General features: G+C 46.7%; 1 protein-coding gene across 4 annotated transcripts in view; it reads right to left on the bottom strand.

The window, feature by feature from the left end:
* The window catches only part of Stxbp1 (syntaxin binding protein 1), a 59141-nt gene that overhangs the window by 21667 nt on the left and 17606 nt on the right, over positions 1-19868 (bottom strand). For 2 of the 4 annotated variants that reach the window (XM_034495308.2, XM_034495309.2), the window contains exons 2-9: positions 13475-13524; positions 11816-11897; positions 9774-9850; positions 8530-8608; positions 7217-7320; positions 4961-5109; positions 2513-2597; positions 1657-1787 (exon numbers count right to left, since the gene is read on the bottom strand). In XM_034495308.2, coding sequence (XP_034351199.1) covers positions 1657-1787; positions 2513-2597; positions 4961-5109; positions 7217-7320; positions 8530-8608; positions 9774-9850; positions 11816-11897; positions 13475-13524 — 757 coding nt within the window. Of the gene's footprint in view, positions 1-1656; positions 1788-2512; positions 2598-4960; positions 5110-7216; positions 7321-8529; positions 8609-9773; positions 9851-11815; positions 11898-13474; positions 13525-16843; positions 16955-18368; positions 18950-19868 lie in introns of those variants that run through there. The other 2 variants (XM_076928511.1, XM_034495310.2) reach the window with 2 other exon arrangements.

Consider the following 19868-nt stretch of genomic DNA (forward strand, 5'->3'; position numbering starts at 1 on the left):
GAACTCTCTGAGATGTTCCTACCTCTGTCTCCTGAGTGCTCGGATTAAAGAAGTGTGACACCACACCCAGCAGAACCTTCATTTTTACAAAGATGCACTTATTTTATCTTATGTGTACGAGTATTTACCTGTGTGCATGTATGTGTACCATGTGAATACTTGGTGCCCACAGAGGCTAGAAGGTGTCAGTTGCTCTGGAACTGGAATTACAGACGATTTTAAACTACCATCTGGGTCCTGAGAACTGAACCCTGTCCTCTGCAAGAGTAGCAAGTGCTTTTAGCCACTAAACCATCCCCCCCAGCTCTAGAATCATTAGCCTTAGAATAATTTTGTTTTATGTTTGTGTTTTGCCTGTGTGTCCACGCACCATGTATATGCTTGGTGTCTGTGGAGGCCAGAAGAGGGCATCAGATCCCCTGGAACTGAAGTTAAAAGTAGTTGTTTGTTACCATGTGTGTGCTGGAGATCAAATTCAGGGCCTTGCTTAACCACTGAGCTGTCTCCCCTGCCCCAGAACCTTCATTGTACAGCCATTCTTTGTTGTGAGACAAGGTTTCACACTAAGTTGTCCAGACTGGCTTCAAACTCATGACCCTGATGTCCTAGGCTCCTGAATGCCAAGATTACAAGTAGGTAATATTTTTTATAAGAAGAAAGCACCGCACAGAACGTTCAGGAACTCTGTTGAAATATTTTACTACAATCATAGTTTGTGATCTGTAATTAAGAACTTTCAATTTTGAATAAGACACATATAAAACCAACCTGTCAACACATCTAAGAAGCTATGAATTGAAGTGATGTGAGTTATGAAAAAAAGACTTAATGTTCTGTCCTGTCAGCAGGCATGTAGGAATGACACATGGATAGGGAACCTACAGAAAACCTCGTGGGTTTATCTAAGTGGTATCAGTACTCATATTTTTCCTAATAGTAAAAGCATTCTTTTGGGGGGCGGGAGAAATGGCTCAGTGGATAAAGTACTTGCCATGGGAGTTTGATAAAGACAAGAGTTCAGATGCTCAGAGCCATATATAAATGCGTCATACATAAATGTGGGGCAGGGATGGAACCATCTGTAATCCAAAACTGGGGAGGCAGAGACAAGGAGTGCCTGGGATAAACTGGAAAGATAGACTAGCCAAAATTGGCAAACTCTGGGTTCAGTTAAAGACTCTGCCTCTCCTGTGATTGGACAGGGAAAAGGGAGGCGGAGCTAAGAGTTGCAGAGAAGGAAGCAAGAGGACAAACCAGATGATTCAGATTCAATGTGGCTTTAAATAGCCACAGGTAGATATATCATATAGGAACAGAATAATTAGGGTAACTTGTCTAATCTAGCTGGGCAGGTTGTACCATTATCAATCAGCACTAAATTTATTGTGTGGGCATCTTGTGTATTGAGAATTTATTGACATAAATCTGACTGATTAATAAAAAAAAAGACTTTGCCTCAATAAAGCAGAAAGTGATTTTTAAAATGCTAGCTAACATTAGTTATGGGCCACACACACACAAGCATGCATTTCACACATGACATGCTTACATACTATATACACATATAAAAAAAGAAAAAAAATTTAAAAACACAAAAACATCCTTTTTCTTAGAGGAATTCCCATTGTCCGCAGAACCCTGTCACTTAATCCTTACTTGTAAACGTCATTTTCGATAGGCAGCAGGTCATAACTCATAGCCTGAAAAGTCAGTTCATGAAGCACAGGGGAGCTGGGGTCAAAGCCACGATCCAGGATCAGGAGCTGGGACCTTGCCTTGTCAGGACCCTGGCAAGAAACAGGGAGAGGTTTCAAAAGCCGTCCAACCAAGTAACGGAGCCTCTGTGTTCCAGGGAGCAGGACGCACACTCTGGGGAGCAAGCCCAGCAAAGAGCAACGGCACAGTGCCTGCTGAGTTCCCGGTGAGGAACCAGTTTCCTAAGGGCCTTCTGCTGGGGCCACAGGAGCTTTGCAACAGAGCAGCAGTTCATTACACAGCAGGCCAGCTGTCTGGAGTGCTCAACACTGGGGGGTCCAATTACAAGTCCACAGCGCCGATGGACAGCTCTGTGTCTAGGAATCAGCGAGGGTTTTGCACGTGTTATGTAAACATTCACTCTGCCACTGAGCTGGGCCCTTTCCCCCAGCTCTGTGTCTCCACGGCAGTGCTGCTTACACAAACCTATGTATGTGTGTGCACACATGCTAACACGAAACTGTGGTGCGAGGACCCCGCCACTGACAACTTGCTGCCTTTGCTATTTCGCTACTGGGGAGTTCCCCAGACATCAGGGCCAATGCTGGGAGCGCTGGCAAGCAGGAACAAACTGGCTGCCCTAGCCATGCTGAACGTTTCCGCATCAGCCTGCCCCAGGGGCACTGGGCACTCCACTAGACAGAAAAAGCAGCCCTCACATACGCTCGGTGATCTGCAGGGCCATGCTAGCCCAAGGTTTGCCACATAAATACTGTTTACTCAAAATGAGAACCTTGTGGTCTCAGGCCAAACTTACCTCCCCCATCGTTGGGTCATCAGCTTTATAAGCGTCTAGCTTGTCCTGGATCAGCTGAGCCAGCAAGGCATTGTCCTTGTACTCCCTGACACAAGAAGAAAGACAGAGGGTGAGCCACCTGTGCATCCAGACCATGTGCCAAGTGCAAGTGCCTCCGGGCAGAACACCGGGCAGGGTGGGATGGACGGGGAGGGGGTGGCAACACAGTCTGTATTAGGAGTTTCACAGTAAGAATGTACCCTCATTTACAGACCTTCATAAAAAAGTCAGTACATGTAAAATAGCTTTAAACATATGTTAAATACACACAAAATGAATTTCTATATTAATATGTGCAAATTTTTACTTTCTTATAATTTAGAATGAAAATAAATTTACTCGATATTTCAATAAAAATCTGTGTACCATTAAAAAAAAAAAAAAGAATGCACCCTCGTATGTGAGGTACAGTGATACCTGGGAGGCCGAGGAGGGAGGGCTACCACAAGTTTAAGGCCAGCTTGGCCTAAAATAGAAAGACACTGTCTCAAAAGTATACAAACAGACCCCTGTGTTACATATGTAAAGAGAAAAATGCAAATCTCCGCTCAGGGCCCAGCCCACAAACGACCTTTCTGATTTCTTCTTCTAGCCTACGTGGAAGCAGAAATACTCTTTCCCCATCCAAACCCCCTTGCCTCTGGTGGATGATATGGCTGTAATCTTCAACCTTAGTGCCACCATAGCTCTGTTCCTGCTACTAGGTCAGGAAGATGGCCTCAGCCCCATTCTTTACTTGTACTGGTATTCGTTCTATAGTCCCAAGCTTCAGCAGACCAGGAAATACGGGGAGGTTCAACCTGTGGCCTTCAAAAGCACTCAGCTCAGAGCCACACACTGGTAGCCACAAGCCTCTGCTGGGCCTGAAAGGCACAGAGCCCTTGCTCTCAGACCACGGCTGCCATCACAGCCCAGGCCTTTGCTCTGCCTTTGGTGACCTGGCTCTTCTGCTTCTCCTTGCCTTGACTCTTGCTCAGTTCATCTTCAAAACTGACTTGTTCCCCGTCCCAACCCCTCAGGAGGTCTCATGAAACTAAAGCTGCCCTACACGTTGACTGTGCTAGACTATGCTTGCCCTTTGATTTCCCAAAGCCATTGCTTGTTCCAACAGCAAGTGTCAACGCAAATGCCGGCACCCTTTCTTACCCATCTGCTGCGACTGAACCCGTTCTTCAAGGCCTGCCACATAAACACATAACCTCCAGCCTCGCCCTGTACTAGGCTGATTGATGGGCCTCTGCTTGCTCTAGATGCCCCTGTCACTTTGGTTTCCCAAGGTCTTGGTGAGTGCTGCCTGTACATGTACTGCATCCGGAAGTACCCGCCCTCTACCGCAGCTTCTGAGAGTGGGGCTGTGATTTTAGCTTAAAATCCCCCAGCACTCGGCACACAGCAAGTGATGACTCAATGACTTCATAATACCCAAAGACTATAGAGATGGCATAGAGGTTAGGAACACATACTGCTATTCCAGAGGACCCAAGTTCAATTCCCACCACCCATGTCAGATGGCTTATGATTGACTACAGCTCCAGCTCCAGAGTAATCTGATACTTCTGGCTTCTGAGGGTGCCTGCCTGCACTAGTGCATGTACCAACTTACAGACACATGCAAATGCACCACTAACGATAATACTTATTATCTTTATTATATCTTGTATATAGAAAGAGGATGGAGAGATGGCTCAGAAGTTAAGAGCGAGCACTGGCTGCTCTCAGAGAACCTGAGTTCAATTCCCAGTACCCACATGCAGCTCATAACCATCTGTAACTCCAGTTCCAGGGGGATCTGGCATACTCGTGCGTGCGCACGTGTACACACACACATGTGTATACAGGCAAAACACCAATAAACATAAACATAAAAATAAATACATTGTCAGAAAAAAATCCAAAGACTGCCCTTTAGAAAATTATTCACCTGCTATGCCCACCTGGTTCCCTCCTCTTTTAGCTGAGAGCAACCTGATCTGTCTGCCTCAGCTTCCCAAATGCTATAACTGCAGATGCGCCCCACCAAGCCTGACTTTGTATTTTACTCTCAAATCCTTTGCAAAAAGAGGTTGGTTTGAAAACGTTTCAAAGAGATTAAAAATTAGGAACTATGCATTGCAGTGACATGGAGGTTTATATTTTAATTATTCAATAACCAAATATGTATTATGTTCTTTTCTGAATATCCTAACAGATAAAATCATTGTAATAATATATTTCTTTTTAGTTATTTTGTGATCTGTGTGTCAGGGCATATGAGCATGACACACGTATATGAACTCAAAGACAACTTTGTGGAACTGGTTCTCTCCTTCCATCTTTTCATGGGTTCTAGGGATTGAACTCAGGTATTTATGGGACACAAAAGATGCCACCCAGAGCAGTCTAGCATGCTGTGTGACTATGCTGCCTTACCCCCGATACCGCACAGCTGGGTACTCCTTCAGAGTGGCACACAGGGTTGCAATCTGCTCTGCCAGGCGTTCCAGTATAGGATTCTTCATCTGAGCCTTGTGAGGGCTGTAGAAGCTTTGGAAAGAGTCAGCAGAGTCCAGGGAATACACCTAGGGGCAACAAACCACGAAACAGGGTGTAAGTCCTATCACTTACAGGGTGGCTGGTGCGTCCATCCGTCCATCCATCCATCACTCTGCTCATGCATTTGTTTATCCCAGTGCCAGACACTTCAACTGCTAGTGACCAGAACATCCCCACTCCCAAGGAGTCTGTCACATAGCAGGGGAAGACAGACATTAAACACTGAAATAAACTGTACGGGGTCGAGAACTGTAAACAGCTGAGTAAAGAGTAAAGCAGGCAAAGACTGCCCCAGATGGCTGAGTGTGTGTGTGTGTGTGCCTGTGCCTGGACTCATGGGAGAGGGAGGTCTGAGAAGGGTTTCAAGGAGGTGAAGTGTTTGCTGCCAGCAGAAGACATCCTGAGAAGGGAAGGGCGATACCCAAGATCTCAGGGTGTGTGCACCTAGGGTGTCCGGTGAGCAAGGGTTCATAGGACAGTTTGAGTTTGCTTTTAATAAACAAAGCACAATCTGGAGATTGTGCCACAACTGTGGGCAAATAAGGGAGGCAAATAAGCTTTTTATAGGTTTAATAATACCCTATCTTCAGCAAACTGCTCTACATACTCTGCTCCTCCCGCTCCTCCTGCTCCTCCCGCTCCTCCCACCCTTTTTGTAAAGGACTGTGGAAGATAGAATCTCTCTTTAAGATGAAGTGAACTATCAGGATTCTCTCAAATTCCCATGTGTGGAAACTACCTGGACTTGTGATAGTGATGGTGGTGGTGGTGGTGGTGGTGATTGAGACTGGCCTTACTCTGTAGCTCAGGCTGGCCCGAAACTCACTACTAAGCTCAGGCTGGGATTAGGTTTGAGGTACTTCTCTAACCTCAAAATCCTAAATACTGGGATTATAGGATTGAGAATATGTTTACCTTAAAATGTGGTTTGTTTTACTTGAGACAGGCTTTCTCTATGCATCCCTGGCTGGCCTGGAACTCACTCTGTAGACCAGGCTAGCCTCAAACTCAAGAGATCTGCCTGCCTCTGCCTCCCAAGTGCTGGGATTAAAGGTGTGCCTGGTAATTATTGGGTGTGCCTGCTAAAAACTGATTTTTAAACTTCCTACTTTCTCATGTTTTCTGAAAAATAATAAGCTTGTAGGTGCTAAACCTGGATTTTGTTTAGTGATGATGAGGTTTATAGAGAAGTGGGCAATTATATACAGCTCTCCAAAAGGGGTCAGGGTTCAGGGCAAGCAAAAAGGCACTGAGCCAGCTCTGATGTTCATGTTGTATCTGCTTCATCTTTTTCTTCTTTCTTTTCTCTCCTTCTCCCCACCCCGTTTCTTTCCTCTCTCCTTTTCTTTTTCCTTTTTTTCAGAACAGGGTCTCATGTAGGCCAGCCTCACCTCTAATTTGTTATAACTGAGGCTAACCTTGAACTCCTGATCCTCCTGCCTCCACGCACCTCCCAAGTGCTAGGAATGCAGACTTGCCACCACACTCAGTTTCTAATAAACCAACCCCAGGCTCTGCATCTTCAAGGCGACTACAGAAGCAATCGAGCTATAGCGAGCCCCCATCTAACAATAGGCCACTCCGCAGAGTTAGGGGCTGATCTATAAAGATCTGGTATTCATCTTTAACACCACAGAACAGACACAAATCCTGTGGCTTTTGATTCCTTTTGTCACAAGAAAAATATTTGGCGAGCCCTAAAATACTCAAATAAATTTCATATATTTTCTTAATCAGCTTTACCTTTGTGGAGATAAAAACTTTATTTTTCCCATTGGGAGGACTTCATTGTTGGAACCTCTGGGTAAGGGTGGGTGAAGTGCTAACAGCTTATGATGGAGATGACCATCTGCTCTCTCAGCACATGACAAGCTGGGGTTATTGCCAATAAAAACAGCCTCCTTTGCAGCAGATGGGTGCCCTAGAGTCTGCCCTTCCTCCTCTTCCTCTTTTGGGAACAGCTACTTTGGGTTGTTCATGGAGTCAGTGAAGAGGGCTGGGCACTGATCAGTGGTGCCTGGGCAGCACGGAGACCAATGCAGTCAGTAAGGGCGGGTGAATGGGATGACATCGGGCAGACGCCTCGGCAGCCCATTTCCCTTAAATAAACATCCGAACAGAAACAGGCCGCACCTGGGACTCATAGGGGAGAAACGCAATGTTGATTTCTGTCAGCGTCTTGATGACTTTGGCTGCTCGGGATTTTACCAGCTCGTTAAACAGGGCATCTGGACATGCTGCAAGAATGAGAAAAGACAGTGGGGTTTCCATCCGCCCATCAGTCCACCCATCTGCCATGTCAACAGCCATGACGTCACTGAACCTCTTTTCACTCAGAGTCTAAAAAGGCGCCTAGTAATAACTCCACCCCGTCCTCAGATATCCAGCACCTGTGAGGTCCAGAGAGTGGAAAAGTACCTGCAGGGGGCCCTCAACACAGCCAACAGCAGCTGACTGATACACAAGCTAATAAAAACTAGGTGCTGCTTCCAGGGAAAGGAGAGCAAACAGCAGAAGCCATTAAGAAAGGGTAAGGAAGAAAGCACACAGATGATAAAGAGAAAGACACAGAGGAACCGAGAGCAACAGCACAGGAGGCCCCTGTGCTTGAGGTACCAGGGGGCGCCCCACTAGTTGGTGGTCACCAGCGCTGCACTCCTGTTGGTTTCGGATTTTACCTTCGAGGTTACATTCCTTTTCTGCATTCTAGCAGGGCCTGGGTTAACCTGAGGGAGAAGAGTGGCAAGGCGACCACTCAATCAATCAGATCGATCTATCTCTATAGCTGCTCCACTTCAAGCAACTTATCCAGCACAAAACCAGAAAGCCAACTCCGGGCTAGCCGGCTGGAACTTAAGGTCTGAAGACCTCACAGAGACAGCCCACAGGCTCCAGAGACATCTGAATGTCTGTACAATGGAGCACCAGAAAACAACAACAACGTGACTTCTCCTTCTTCTCCTTCTTCTTCTGATAGTGTTATGCATTTGTGCATGTGTGTATGTATACACACTCATGCATGTATGTGTGTACACTTACACGTGTGTATATATACACTTGTGCATGTGTGTATATACTCACATGTGTGTACACTTGTGCATGTGTGTATTCACTCACATGTATGTGTGTACACTTGTGCGTGTGTGTGTACATACTTGTGCATTTGTGAGTGTGTGTACACTCACATGTATGTGTGTATACTTGTGCATGCATATATAAACGTGTGCATATGTGTGTGGACATGCACATATATGTACATACAACTACTTGTGTGTGTGTATATATATATACACTTGTGCGTGTATGTGTCTTACACTCTCATTTGCTGAAGAGAGAATAACTACAGCACCACCCATTTCTTCTGCTGCCCTGCCCTGGCTCAGGCTCAGTGGAGCTGTGAGGAAATGCCAACCGGGGCCAGCAGGAGCAGCTCCTGGGGTACTTACAGTCTGTGAAGAACACATGCGCAGCCCGATATTTAGCAGTTGGTGGGTCCTTAAAATCACTGATGAGAGAGTGGACAGACTGTGAACAGGGGCAAAAAGGGGGGCATTAAATTCAATTTTAGAAGCCAGTGCAACCCAAATCTGACTGAATCACTGGCTTCGGGCTCCTTGCACTACGGCAATGGTTTCTGACGTGTGTCTCTAGCACTGTGTTTAGTCATAACCAGCTCTGAGCACTTAAAGGGAAGATTAATCTAGAATGTGGTTCACTCCAGAATGACAGTGTCAGTGCCGTTGGAACCTGGACTCACAAACTGTTAAGAACCTTCGAGAAGATTCAAATGGATGTTCTGGCAGTTTAGCAGAAACTTACCTGAGGGCCAGTTTCTGAAAGTGAAAGCAGTATGTGGAAACCAGGGGATTTTTTTTTTTTTTAAAGTACAAAAGAGCCGTTAGGGTTTCTACTACTGTGCTAAGACACCATGAGCAAAAGCAACAACTTGGAGAGGGAAGGCCTACTTCAGCTCACAGTTCTATATCTCTGTCTACTGCTGAGGGAAGGCAGGGCAGGAACCGGGAGGCAGGAGCTGAGGGAGAGGCCATGGAGAAGCACTGCTGACTGCCTTGCTCTCTTGCTCAGCTTACTTCTGAAAATACATACTTCCCAGGACCACTTGGGCCTAAGAGTGGCGCTGCCCACACTGGGTTGGGCCTCTCACACCCATCACTGATCAAGAAAGTGCCCTACAGACTTGCCTACAGATCATCTGGTGGAGCCATTTCCTCAACTAAAGTTCCTTTCCCCAGAGTAACTTGTATCAAGTTGACCAAAGTAAAAAACAAACACTACATCTGGCAAAGACTGTCAGCCAAAAGGAGGGAAATGCTCCTCGTATGAATCTGATCTGAACCAAGGTGGAAAATCTGAGTACAGGGTGGATACTGAAGACATACCCCCACAAACTATAAAACACCCTGAGGTGGAGCTACCTGGAGAGCATGAGGGAACTAGACTGTTGAGAGGGTGCTGGGATGCCAGCTCTGGCTGTCTACTCTGCACTGCTACTGCATTTCCCAAGGCTCAACACATGCCTTACTTCTCACTGCATCATGCCAGCTTCTGACAACATGCTTAGACAGAGCAGCATGTAAAAAGCACGCTTAACCTAGAAATGTCAGGCACTCTGTGCCTTAGAGCCGAAGCCCAGTGTGTCAGCCTGAGCAGGGAGCATGGAGGGATTTACCTTCTCAGACGGGGTGATGAGGTACACGGCCTCTAGGCTGGGGAGCGGCTCTCGGCGCTTGTTGATGTCCTCCACAACTAGACAGAGACACAGCCCACGGTGATTAGGAAAACTAGAAGATATCTGGCCAGGCCCTCGGGCTAGCACACGCAAACTACAGAGAGCCCTGCCCCTTCTTTAAGCACCACGTTCCCTGCAGATGAAGCCCACTGCTTCACTTCACCTGAGGTATTAAAAACTGTGGGGTCTCACCATAGTAGGCCCCCACAACTCCACTAACATCCCCTGAGCTGTTCTCAGAGGAAAGGCTGCACTCCGTCAAGGACAGACTCTTTGCCCCTCAGGTTCTTCTCATCTAAATGATCTCCTAGAATTCTTTTCAAATTCCATGATGGGTTCATGTGTCACCCATTATCTTGAGCTGGAGGTACAGCTCAGGGTGCAGAGCACTTTGCCAAGTACACGTGGCCCAAGGTTCAACTGGCAGCTCTGTACACCGAGCTGCGGAGTGGCTACTTTCCTTCTACTCCCATGAGGCATTGCAAATACATCGTCCATGTGACTGCACTTCTTCTAACAGCTCCAGGATGAAGCAAAGCCCAGGGCTTTGGTTTACATGTTTTCTTTATAGACAGAGACCAGGTAATGTAGACTAGGGTAGCCTTGAATTCAGAGATCTTCCTGCCTCTGGAATGCTGGGATTATAGATGTGAGTCATCACACAAGGCTAGCCCACATAATTACACAACCAGCACTTTACTGACTGAACCATCTCCTTAGCCATTTTCTTTTTGTCTCTTGTGTTTATTAGACTCAGTGATGTAACTGTGGGCAGTAAGAGGTTGCCCGTTTCTATTGCTATAAGATATGCTGGACTGTGAACATTCTACTTTTTTTTTTTTTTTTTTTTTTTACACAGCATGTCACTCATAGCCCAGGCTAGACCCAAGCCTCACTACATAGCCCAGGTTATTCTTGAATTTATGATAATGTTCTTGACTGCTGAATGCTGAGATTCCAGGCATGTGCCACCATGTCCACCTAACCATCTCCTCTTTTCTTTCTAATTGTTCATTGACTCTCTCTCTCTCTCTCTCTCTCTCTCTCTCTCTCTCTCTCTCTGTGTGTGTGTGTGTGTGTGTGTGTGTGTGTGTGTGTGTACATGTGTGCATATGGAGGTGGGAGGAAAACCTATGGAAGCTGGATCTCTCTTTCCGCTATGTGGGAATAGGGATCACACGTGGGTTTCCAGACTTGGCAGCAAATGTCCTGCCCACCAAGCTAGGTCACCAGCCCCAATCTTTCTATACTTGATGGGTGTTTTTGGCTGTTTCCATGTGGGCCTCCTGTGAGCAAGTCTGTGGACACTCCAGTTCGTGTTTGCTGAGCACATACCTGAGTTAGTTCAGAATACATAGCTGACTCTGAGCCTGCTGGGTCCCAGGCACACATACCTTAAACTCTAGCAAATATCGCCAAGTGCTATTTGGAGCAGCTGTGTGAACTGGCATGACATCATACTGGGAATCCCAGTTTTCTACGTTTCACTGAGCTTACCAACCCTAATCTGGAGCAGTCAAGTCCCTCATCAGTATGAAGGTGGGAACTTCTCCTAAGTATTGTTGCTTTGTTTTTCCCCTCTACTTGGTAGAGTGCCATCCTGCTTTTTAAAATCTTTATTTTTAAATTATGTACATAGGTGTGGGCTCGTGCCCACGAAGGCCAGCAAAGGGCACCAGATTTCCCAATGAGTCACCTAAGGTGGGTGCTGGGAACTGAACCTGTATCCTTTGCAAGAGCAATACACACTCTTAACCACTGAGCCACTGCTCCAGCCCTAGTATCTTTCTCCACCTAGCCCTTCTATTTAGCATTCCTTTATCATGCACGTAAGGAGCACCCAGCACTGCATTCTGTGAGGACTCTAGTCAGGGGCTTACAGTCTTACCACAGGGGTTGCTGGAAGCGTGTAAATTCACAGGACAGTAATGAATAGGGAGGGTAGCGCATGCTGCAGGGGAAGGTGGAGAGAGCGTGCTCACTTGTGATCCCCTCGGTCATGATGTCTGTCATCTTGCAGCAGGAGGACAGCATCCTCATGCTTAACTGGTCCACCACCAGCACCTGGAAGGGAGAGGACAGCTCAGGGCTGCAGTCCCTGCCCTTCTCCCCCTTGCTTCCAAGAGAACACTCCAGAGGGTAGGACGTTGGAGCATTCTTCCCTGTGACCCACAGCCATGCTCGGATACACACTGGATTTTACCTCCAACTTCACCCTCTAGACAATAGTGTTTGCCCCCACTGACTTGACTTCACAAACTGTAAAATACTCCCAAGCATTTATACAAAATGAAATAAAGAGGAGGGAATCAGGGGCTGGAGAGGTGGCTCAGCTGTTAAGAGCACTGGCTGTTCTTCCAGAGAACCAGGATTCAATTTTCAGCATCCGCAGGGCAGCTCACAACTGTCTGTAACTCCAGTTCCAGTAAGAGGCTCTGACACCCTCACACAGACACACATGGCAGACAAAACACCAATGAACACTCTGGGTATTTTCAGGTCGTAACTTGCTCTCATGGGAGACTGGCTAGTGTCCATACACCATGGTTCATGGAGTCCACAGCTACCATCAGGGTATCTACCTTTGCCAGCGCACATCTCTGCCCAGACTAGATGCACAAGAATGTGGTACCCTGCAGGGTTCACCTCATCTTTCCCATGTCTTCTCACCCCACACACAGTAGAAAGAAAAAGCCAACAGTGTAAAAAGGCTTTCCCTTCTCCCTCATGATATAGAGCAGAAGAGTCTCTGAGCATGGGAGCCATCGCCCCAGATGGTCCCGGTCACAAAGGTTCTGCTGCCTTATGGCAGGCAGCCCCTTGGCTTCATCTGAGGAGGCAGCTGGGAATTCTGGTGTCTACAAAGTCCTGCCTAAAAGCGGGGGTGACAGAGAGACATGCCAGTGAGCTCCCACCAGATGGCCTCCCCTCTAGAACCTGTGAGAACCGAAACAGAACCCCACAGGGCCAGAACTGGGCTTCAAAGCCCTCCTTTGCCAGTTAGCTCTCACACCCAATGAGCCTGAGCATGTATGGGCTCTTGACTCTAGGGAAATGTGAAATTCCAAATGGACAGTGCAGGCCCTTCAGCAGCATATGGAAGTTCCAAGAGCCCACTAGCTCCTGGCCAGTGTGACACCTACCTCAGAGGACCTTCACCTGCTGAACCATCTCACCGGCTCCATGTCTAGGAAGAGGCTCTGAACCAAGCTCACACACAAAGCCATCCTCAGGCCTGGGGAAAGTGCTCGTTTCCATCACTGCCCTGCCATCTCCAGCTCCACCTTCTTTATTTCTTCTGTGAGTGTAGGTTAGGGACAATGTTTGCATGTATGTGTTCATGTGTGCGTGAGGGAATGCACACGCTGATGTCAGGTCTCCTCTTCATTAGCCCTCACTGTGTTTACTGGGCTGAGGTCTCTCGATGACCCCAGAACTCACTGATTCTGTTAATGCACTCAATCACTTGCCCAGCCATCCAGCCTCAACCTCCTGAGTGCTGAGGTCACAAGCAGGTCACCATCCTGCATGGCATTCTTGAATGGCTGTGGGGATGTGCTTCATCCACTGTGCCATCTTCCGGCCCCTGCTTTTCTCACACACAGAAATTCACCCCTAAAGGGTCATGAGCAGCTACTTACCTTCCACTCGCCCTTCTTCTTCACCTTCTTGATCACATCATGCATGATCTCTGTAAAAGGAGCAGGGTTGGGGGAGAAAAAGGGGGACAGAGGAAGAGAGGGAGGGAAGGAGAGGGAAAGAGAGAAGAAGGGAAGGAGTGAGGGAGGGAAAGAGGGAGAAAGGAAGAAGTAAGTGAGAGAGAGGGGAGTGAGTGAGAAAGGGAAGGAGAGAGAGAAAGAGAGAGAGAGAAAATATGTTACTGTAATTTCAGAGGCTTCCACACCTGCCTTCTAGGGCCTCTTCCCCAGGCTTGCTCCCCTAGGCAGGCAGTTCACCCAGCCTGTTCACAGGCCACCACAGAGGCAGGTCTTTCCTGGGCTCCTTAACTCACTGGTTCCTAGACATTTTGATTTCAAACAAAGTGAGGTCTTCTTTATGCTTTTCAAAACAAAAGACCCCAGAGATTTCCTATGTGAGTAAGTAACGGTAGGCAGTAAGAGCGGGACTGAGCTGGCGGTGCCACACACCTGCAAACCCAGAACTTCAGGGGTGGAGGAAACAAATTCTGAACTTGATGTCGGTCTGAGACACAGAGGTAGTAGAATGCTAGTCTGGACAATATAGAGAGAAATTGTTCCAAAAACAAACAAAAATAAACTGAAAAAAAAGGTAACTGATTCATTTATAATAATAATAAAAAAAAACCCCAGAGTATGTTAACATAAATAATATTTTAGTGAATGAGCAGTAACCATATAGGGAGACTGCAGGTGTCTTAAATCTTTGTAGCTCTCCTAATGTCTGCCTTCACAGAGAACAGCTATCTGTCCCTTCCGCTTCTGAAGCCAATCTGTCTGGAATCAGGTAACATCTGGAAAGGGCTCAGAGAGCATGAAAAGGAGGCCAATGACCTCACAGCCTTCCTATGGAGACAGCTGTGAGTGTCGTCCCCACGCCCATCCCCTAGGATATTAGAGGACCACTGCTGTAAGTAAATAAAGGGCTCAGACCAGGTCTCAGGCCCATGTCCCCTCTAACGGTTAGGAGACCTAAGGTCTTCCAAGCTCGCTTGCGCCATGGTTTCTATACTACCACAGTCCTTCGCGAAGGGCCGCGTGGTAGGAAATATGACCTGCCCCTCTGAAAGGCCAGGCCCCACACTATCCTGGAATGAGAAGGCTCACAGCAGACATCTGCAGGTGTCTCCAGCACTCAGGTCCTTGCCTGCCCTTCTAGGATGCAGAGGTCTTAACTCTGCTTCTGACCACCCATAATCCAACCTCTCATGAGGTGTTCTCAAATTTTTAGGAACTTTTCTTCTGAATACTAAAAACAAAAATAGCAAGTTGTGGTGGGCAGGACATGCCTGGAACCTTATCAGGTGGGAGGCAAAACAGGAAAATGCTAACTGTTAAGCCAGTAAGCCAAGGTGGGTTGAGTGAAAAAAAAAAAAAAAAATCAAGGGCTGGGGGTGTAGCTTAGAGGTGCAATGCTTGCCCAGCAAGTGTAATGTGTGGGTTTGAGCCCAGGATATTAGATTTGAGCATCACAAAATAAAACAATGCAAAATGTCAAAAACACAGATAAATAATATTAAAAATACATCTAATGCTTATTTCAAGAGGCTGAAGTAGGAAGATGCCAAATTCAAAGCCAGCCTAGGTAATAATTGGAAAATGTCTCCAAAGCTCCCATCAGGAGCCTATGCGGCCTTGGGAGCTGGCAGAAGCTTGTGTTGATCCTCCAGTGTCTGCTACACCATGAGCCAACACAAGATCCTGGGTTCAATCCCCAGTACCAGAAAAGGGAAACAGGAAAAATCATTTGTAATTTTGCCAACCTAAAATGTATTTAGTTAAGTTTTAGTTTATTTTACAATTAGCTTTTCTATGTACCTTCATATAGCTGAGATCATATTTCCTGTTTTTCTTTGACTTTACATGCTCATTTTCCTGTTACTAAAGCTGCATCCTAGATGGGAGGATATGCTCTATGTAGACTATGTACCTGCGTGAAATAGCCTTGTGTAACCCTGCCTTAAAAATTAAAATATAAAAATAAGATTAATATGAGAGAAATACTTCTACTTCTTGAAACTTAATTGTTATGGTACTTTTAGGGGACTGAACTTGGGCCCCCACACATACTAGGCAAGTGCTCTACCACTGAGCTACAGGCCCAGCCAGACCCCTAGATTTAGATGTCAGTATAATAGACCACAGCTTACTCAAAAGTGTTTCCTGTAGACACTTACTGTACTGATACTGTGCTGAGGTGAACTGGACCCAAAGTGTGTGAGCAACTTAGGTTATATTCCTTTATAGACTACTGTGTAGCCAGTGGAAATAATGATACAGAAAAACACATGTTCACTCCTTTACTCCCTCAGTGAGCACTGGCTGGGGACCCACAGTGTAGCAGACACTGGGAGCGCCACAAGTTTTGGCCAGCTCCTGAGGGCTCACAGGCTCATGATGGGAGCAAACACTTGATGAAAGCAACACCCAGAGTATCTCATGTGCGCCTTGAAAAGAATGTGTGAGGGTCCAGGACACGGCACAAACAGGGATGGAAAAAGGCCGTCCCCAGGAAGTTGGTCCTGACTAAGAGGCAGCTACCAGATAGACAGAAGAGAGGGACACTCAAAAAAGCTTGTAGGGGACAAAGAAAAGATGTTTGACATCTGCTTGGGGCTGAGGAGGCATGGGCTTAGCATGGAGGCAAACCACAGGCTCATGGGTTGATGGCTTGGTCCCTGATGTGCTATAATTCAGAGGTAAGCAGTCACCAGACCTGGAGCTTGTCAGTGGATTCATTAGTTGATGGATCTATCTATCTATCTATCTATCTATCTATCTATCTATCTATCTATCTATCTAATGTATATAGATACACTGTAGCTGTCTTCAGACACACCAGAAGAGGGCATCAGATTCCATTACAGATGGTTGTGAGGCACCATGTGGTTGCTGGGAGTTGAACTCCTTTTTATCGGATGGGTGGTGTAGACCCATGGGAGGTGTGGAGGTAACTTGATGTGCTGTGGACGGAGATGGCAAGAAGCAGGCAGATGTGACACATAATACATAACAAACTCCAGCATTTGGGACAGAAACAGAGAAACAGACGCAGAGATTTTTAGAGAGGTACAAAGAGAGGAGACATGGTCAGTAGGAGAATACCAGGAGTCTTATTTTATTTTGTGGACTGGGGAAGTAGCTCGGTGGTTAAGAGAACTGGCTGCTCTTCTAGAGGACCTGGGCTCCATTCCCAGCACCCACAGGGTGGCTCACAACCATCTATAGCTCCAATTCCAGGGAATCAAATAAAATCAAATAAAAAACTAAAACTTTAGGGGCTGGAGAAATGGCTTAGCAGTTAGAACTCACTGTTCTTGCAGAGGACTTGGGGCTTGATTCTCAGCTCCCACAAAGTGACTCATAACTGTCTGTAACTCCAGGCCCAGGGGATTCGACACCTTCTTCTGGCCTCTGTGGTCACTATATGCCGATGGTGCAATGACATACATGCAGGAAAAATACCCATACACATAAAGTAAACATAAGTGAGTGGTGGTGGCGCACGCCTTTAATCCCAGCACTTCGGAGGCAGAGGCAGGCGGGTATCTGTGCGTTTGAAGCCAGCCTGGCCTAGAGGACAGTCAAAGCTACACTCCAGAGACATGAACCTGGCTGACTTTGACAGGCTCTCAATGAGACAAGAATGGACTAGAGGGAGAAGGGAGGTGGAGGGCTGGGGGATAACCTTGACAATCCTTTTTAGAAAGACTTGCTAAAAGGCAGCAGAGAACAAATAAACTAACAGAACAGAGATAAGATTTGTTCTGAAAGATGTGAGATATCAGAACCTTTGGTGTTGGCAAAAACAAAAGAAGATCCATCAGAAAGGGTGGGTCAGGAACTTGCATCCCCTTCTAGAGGAGGGGTATAGATCACCTGACCTGGGCACACTAGGCTGAGACAACAGGATACTATGAGGCCTGTTGGATATGTCATCATCAGCTGGGGTGGGGTGGGGGATGTTAGTGGAAGATTTGAGAAAAAGACATCATGTATCTTCCCAGAGATCAGGGAAGTAAATTTCCACATTTTAGCATTTCTGGACAGTTCTAAAAGCTAATTTGAGGTTTGTGACTACAGTTTTAAGTAAAACCAGGAGCCTGGATTTTTATTTTACTTTTTGAGGCTCACTATGTAGTTCGGGTTGACCTCAAATTTGCAATGCTTCTGCCTCAGCCTCTTGAGTGCTGTGATTATGGGTCCTCTATGCCTGGCTTTCCTTCCATCTTTATGAGGTCCTAGGGGTGGGATTCCCGTCAGACCCACTCAGTCATCTCTTCAGTCCTACACCTGGACAACTGGTTTCCTGATCTTTTTAATTAAGTAAATGAAATCACAAAGTCACATCTAGGGCACTAGAATTCTATGCATTTCATTAAAGGCTGGCATGTAAATGTTTCAAATGCAAATACAACTGGGTTTGTTGTTGTTTGTGATCTTGAAGATATTTATTCTCTGTGTCTTAACGCCTTGCCTTCTACTGGGAATACCTGAGCTTTTTAATTAATTAATTAGTTAAATTTTAAGATAGGGCTGTCCTGGAATTTGCTCTATAGACCAGGCTGGCCTCAAACTCACAGATCCACCTGCCTCTGCCTCTCAAGTGCTGAGATTAAAGGAACACACCACCACCACCTAGCTAATTTTCTTATTTTTGAAACTGTAATGTAATTACATAATTTCCCCTTCCTTTCCCTCCCTCCAAGCGCCTCCACCACCACCACCACCAATGTCCTTCACTGCTCTATTGACATTCACGGCCTCTTTTTTCTCTAATGTTGTACATACAACTGTTTTTTAAGGCAAATTGGAAAAACATAGAGCAAAATGTTACCTTTATGAGACAAAATGATTAGCTTTAATTGCTGGTATGCCCCAGTGTTGCTCTGTGCTTCAACGAGTACAGACAAACCAACCAACCAACTAGAAAACAGAACACGGTGCTCTGGAGCCGCTGCGTGGAGGGCCTCCTCTGCATTCCTGTGCTGTCTTCTGCTGGAAGAGCTCTTGGAGTGTGGAGGGGCACATCCCAGTGCAGGTGTCCTGGGCTTTTGTCAAAGTCAGCTAAATCCCCAAAGCAGAACCACCTCAGCCGGTTGCATGACTCTGGCAGTGACAGGACGCTCTCTCAGGAGACGTGTGCCTGCCCGGGGCTGTGCTGGTGTTGTCATGTGCTAGAGGAGGTGAGTGCGTGCTCTGTCACGGAGCTACATACAGTCCAGCCCCCTCTGCTTTATCTGAATTAACAAACGACTCAGGCTCAATATGTCTTTTGCTACCAAAAGTTAATTAAAATGCAGTGAAAAGATACTGCTCAGGAGACATTTAGACTGCGGAATGTGAAGATACGATGAGGAAAGAGTCAAATCAAGCACAAGTGTTCACAGCACGCCTAACTGGCACATCTGCAGCCTTCCTCCAGCCTTATCTCGTCCCCCAAATTCTCACAGCATATATTTGTCCTGGGTATTATTAACAGCCAATCCTGGCGATGCCCTACATTCTTTAATCCAATACCAAAAAGGAAACATGGATTAGAGCCCATTTTAGCATGGAGAGTCAAGTGGCCTGGACTATTTTCTAGCATATAATCCCATTTTGTTCCCTCAGCTTTGCAGATCTCCTCTATAGGGAGAGAGACCAAGAGCCTTCTAGAGCTGGTCAAGTACTCAACCAAAATGTTTCCTCCATCCACCTCAGGCCGCACAAGCATTTAGACCTGAGTGTGTACCTCAGACTCCACACACAAAGCCAGGCATGCTTGCATGTACTTGCATGTGCTGGAAAGGCAGACAGGAGGATTCCTGGGGCTTTGCTTAGGTGAACCCCAAGTCCCTGTCAGAGACCATCTCAGAAAACAAGATGGTCAGCTCTGGAGAAACACACCCAACGTTCTCCTCTGATACACACACACACACACACACACACACTGATACACACACACACACACACACTTTAGTAAACTGGAGTGTAGTTAGAATTATGGCCCTGTTCCTGGTTTTTAAGGTAGCAGGACTTGCTGAGGACTGTCACAGGCCCCAGTCACCTTCAAACATGACAATTCCCTTCCTGTCCTACGTCTTCATTTCCACCCCATCTGTTATCTGAGATGGCATGATTTGCTGAAATGTCCACAGGACCTTGTAGCACAGAGGCGTAGAGTTCTGTGAGTGAGCTGGGCCGTGGTCTATGCTGGGCTCGGGGCTGAAGGAGGTGACTCAGCCCAGGGCTCTCCATTCCCACAAGGGCCCACTGTTCAGAAGACCCAGTTCAAAGTCCACAGCTTGAACAGAGGTCTGGAGGTTTTCCCACGGGGCCTGCTGGGACACTTGTC

The sequence above is a fragment of the Arvicanthis niloticus genome, chromosome 2 (assembly GCF_011762505.2).
Source record: "Arvicanthis niloticus isolate mArvNil1 chromosome 2, mArvNil1.pat.X, whole genome shotgun sequence".
In the NCBI taxonomy this organism is placed as follows: domain Eukaryota; kingdom Metazoa; phylum Chordata; class Mammalia; order Rodentia; family Muridae; genus Arvicanthis; species Arvicanthis niloticus.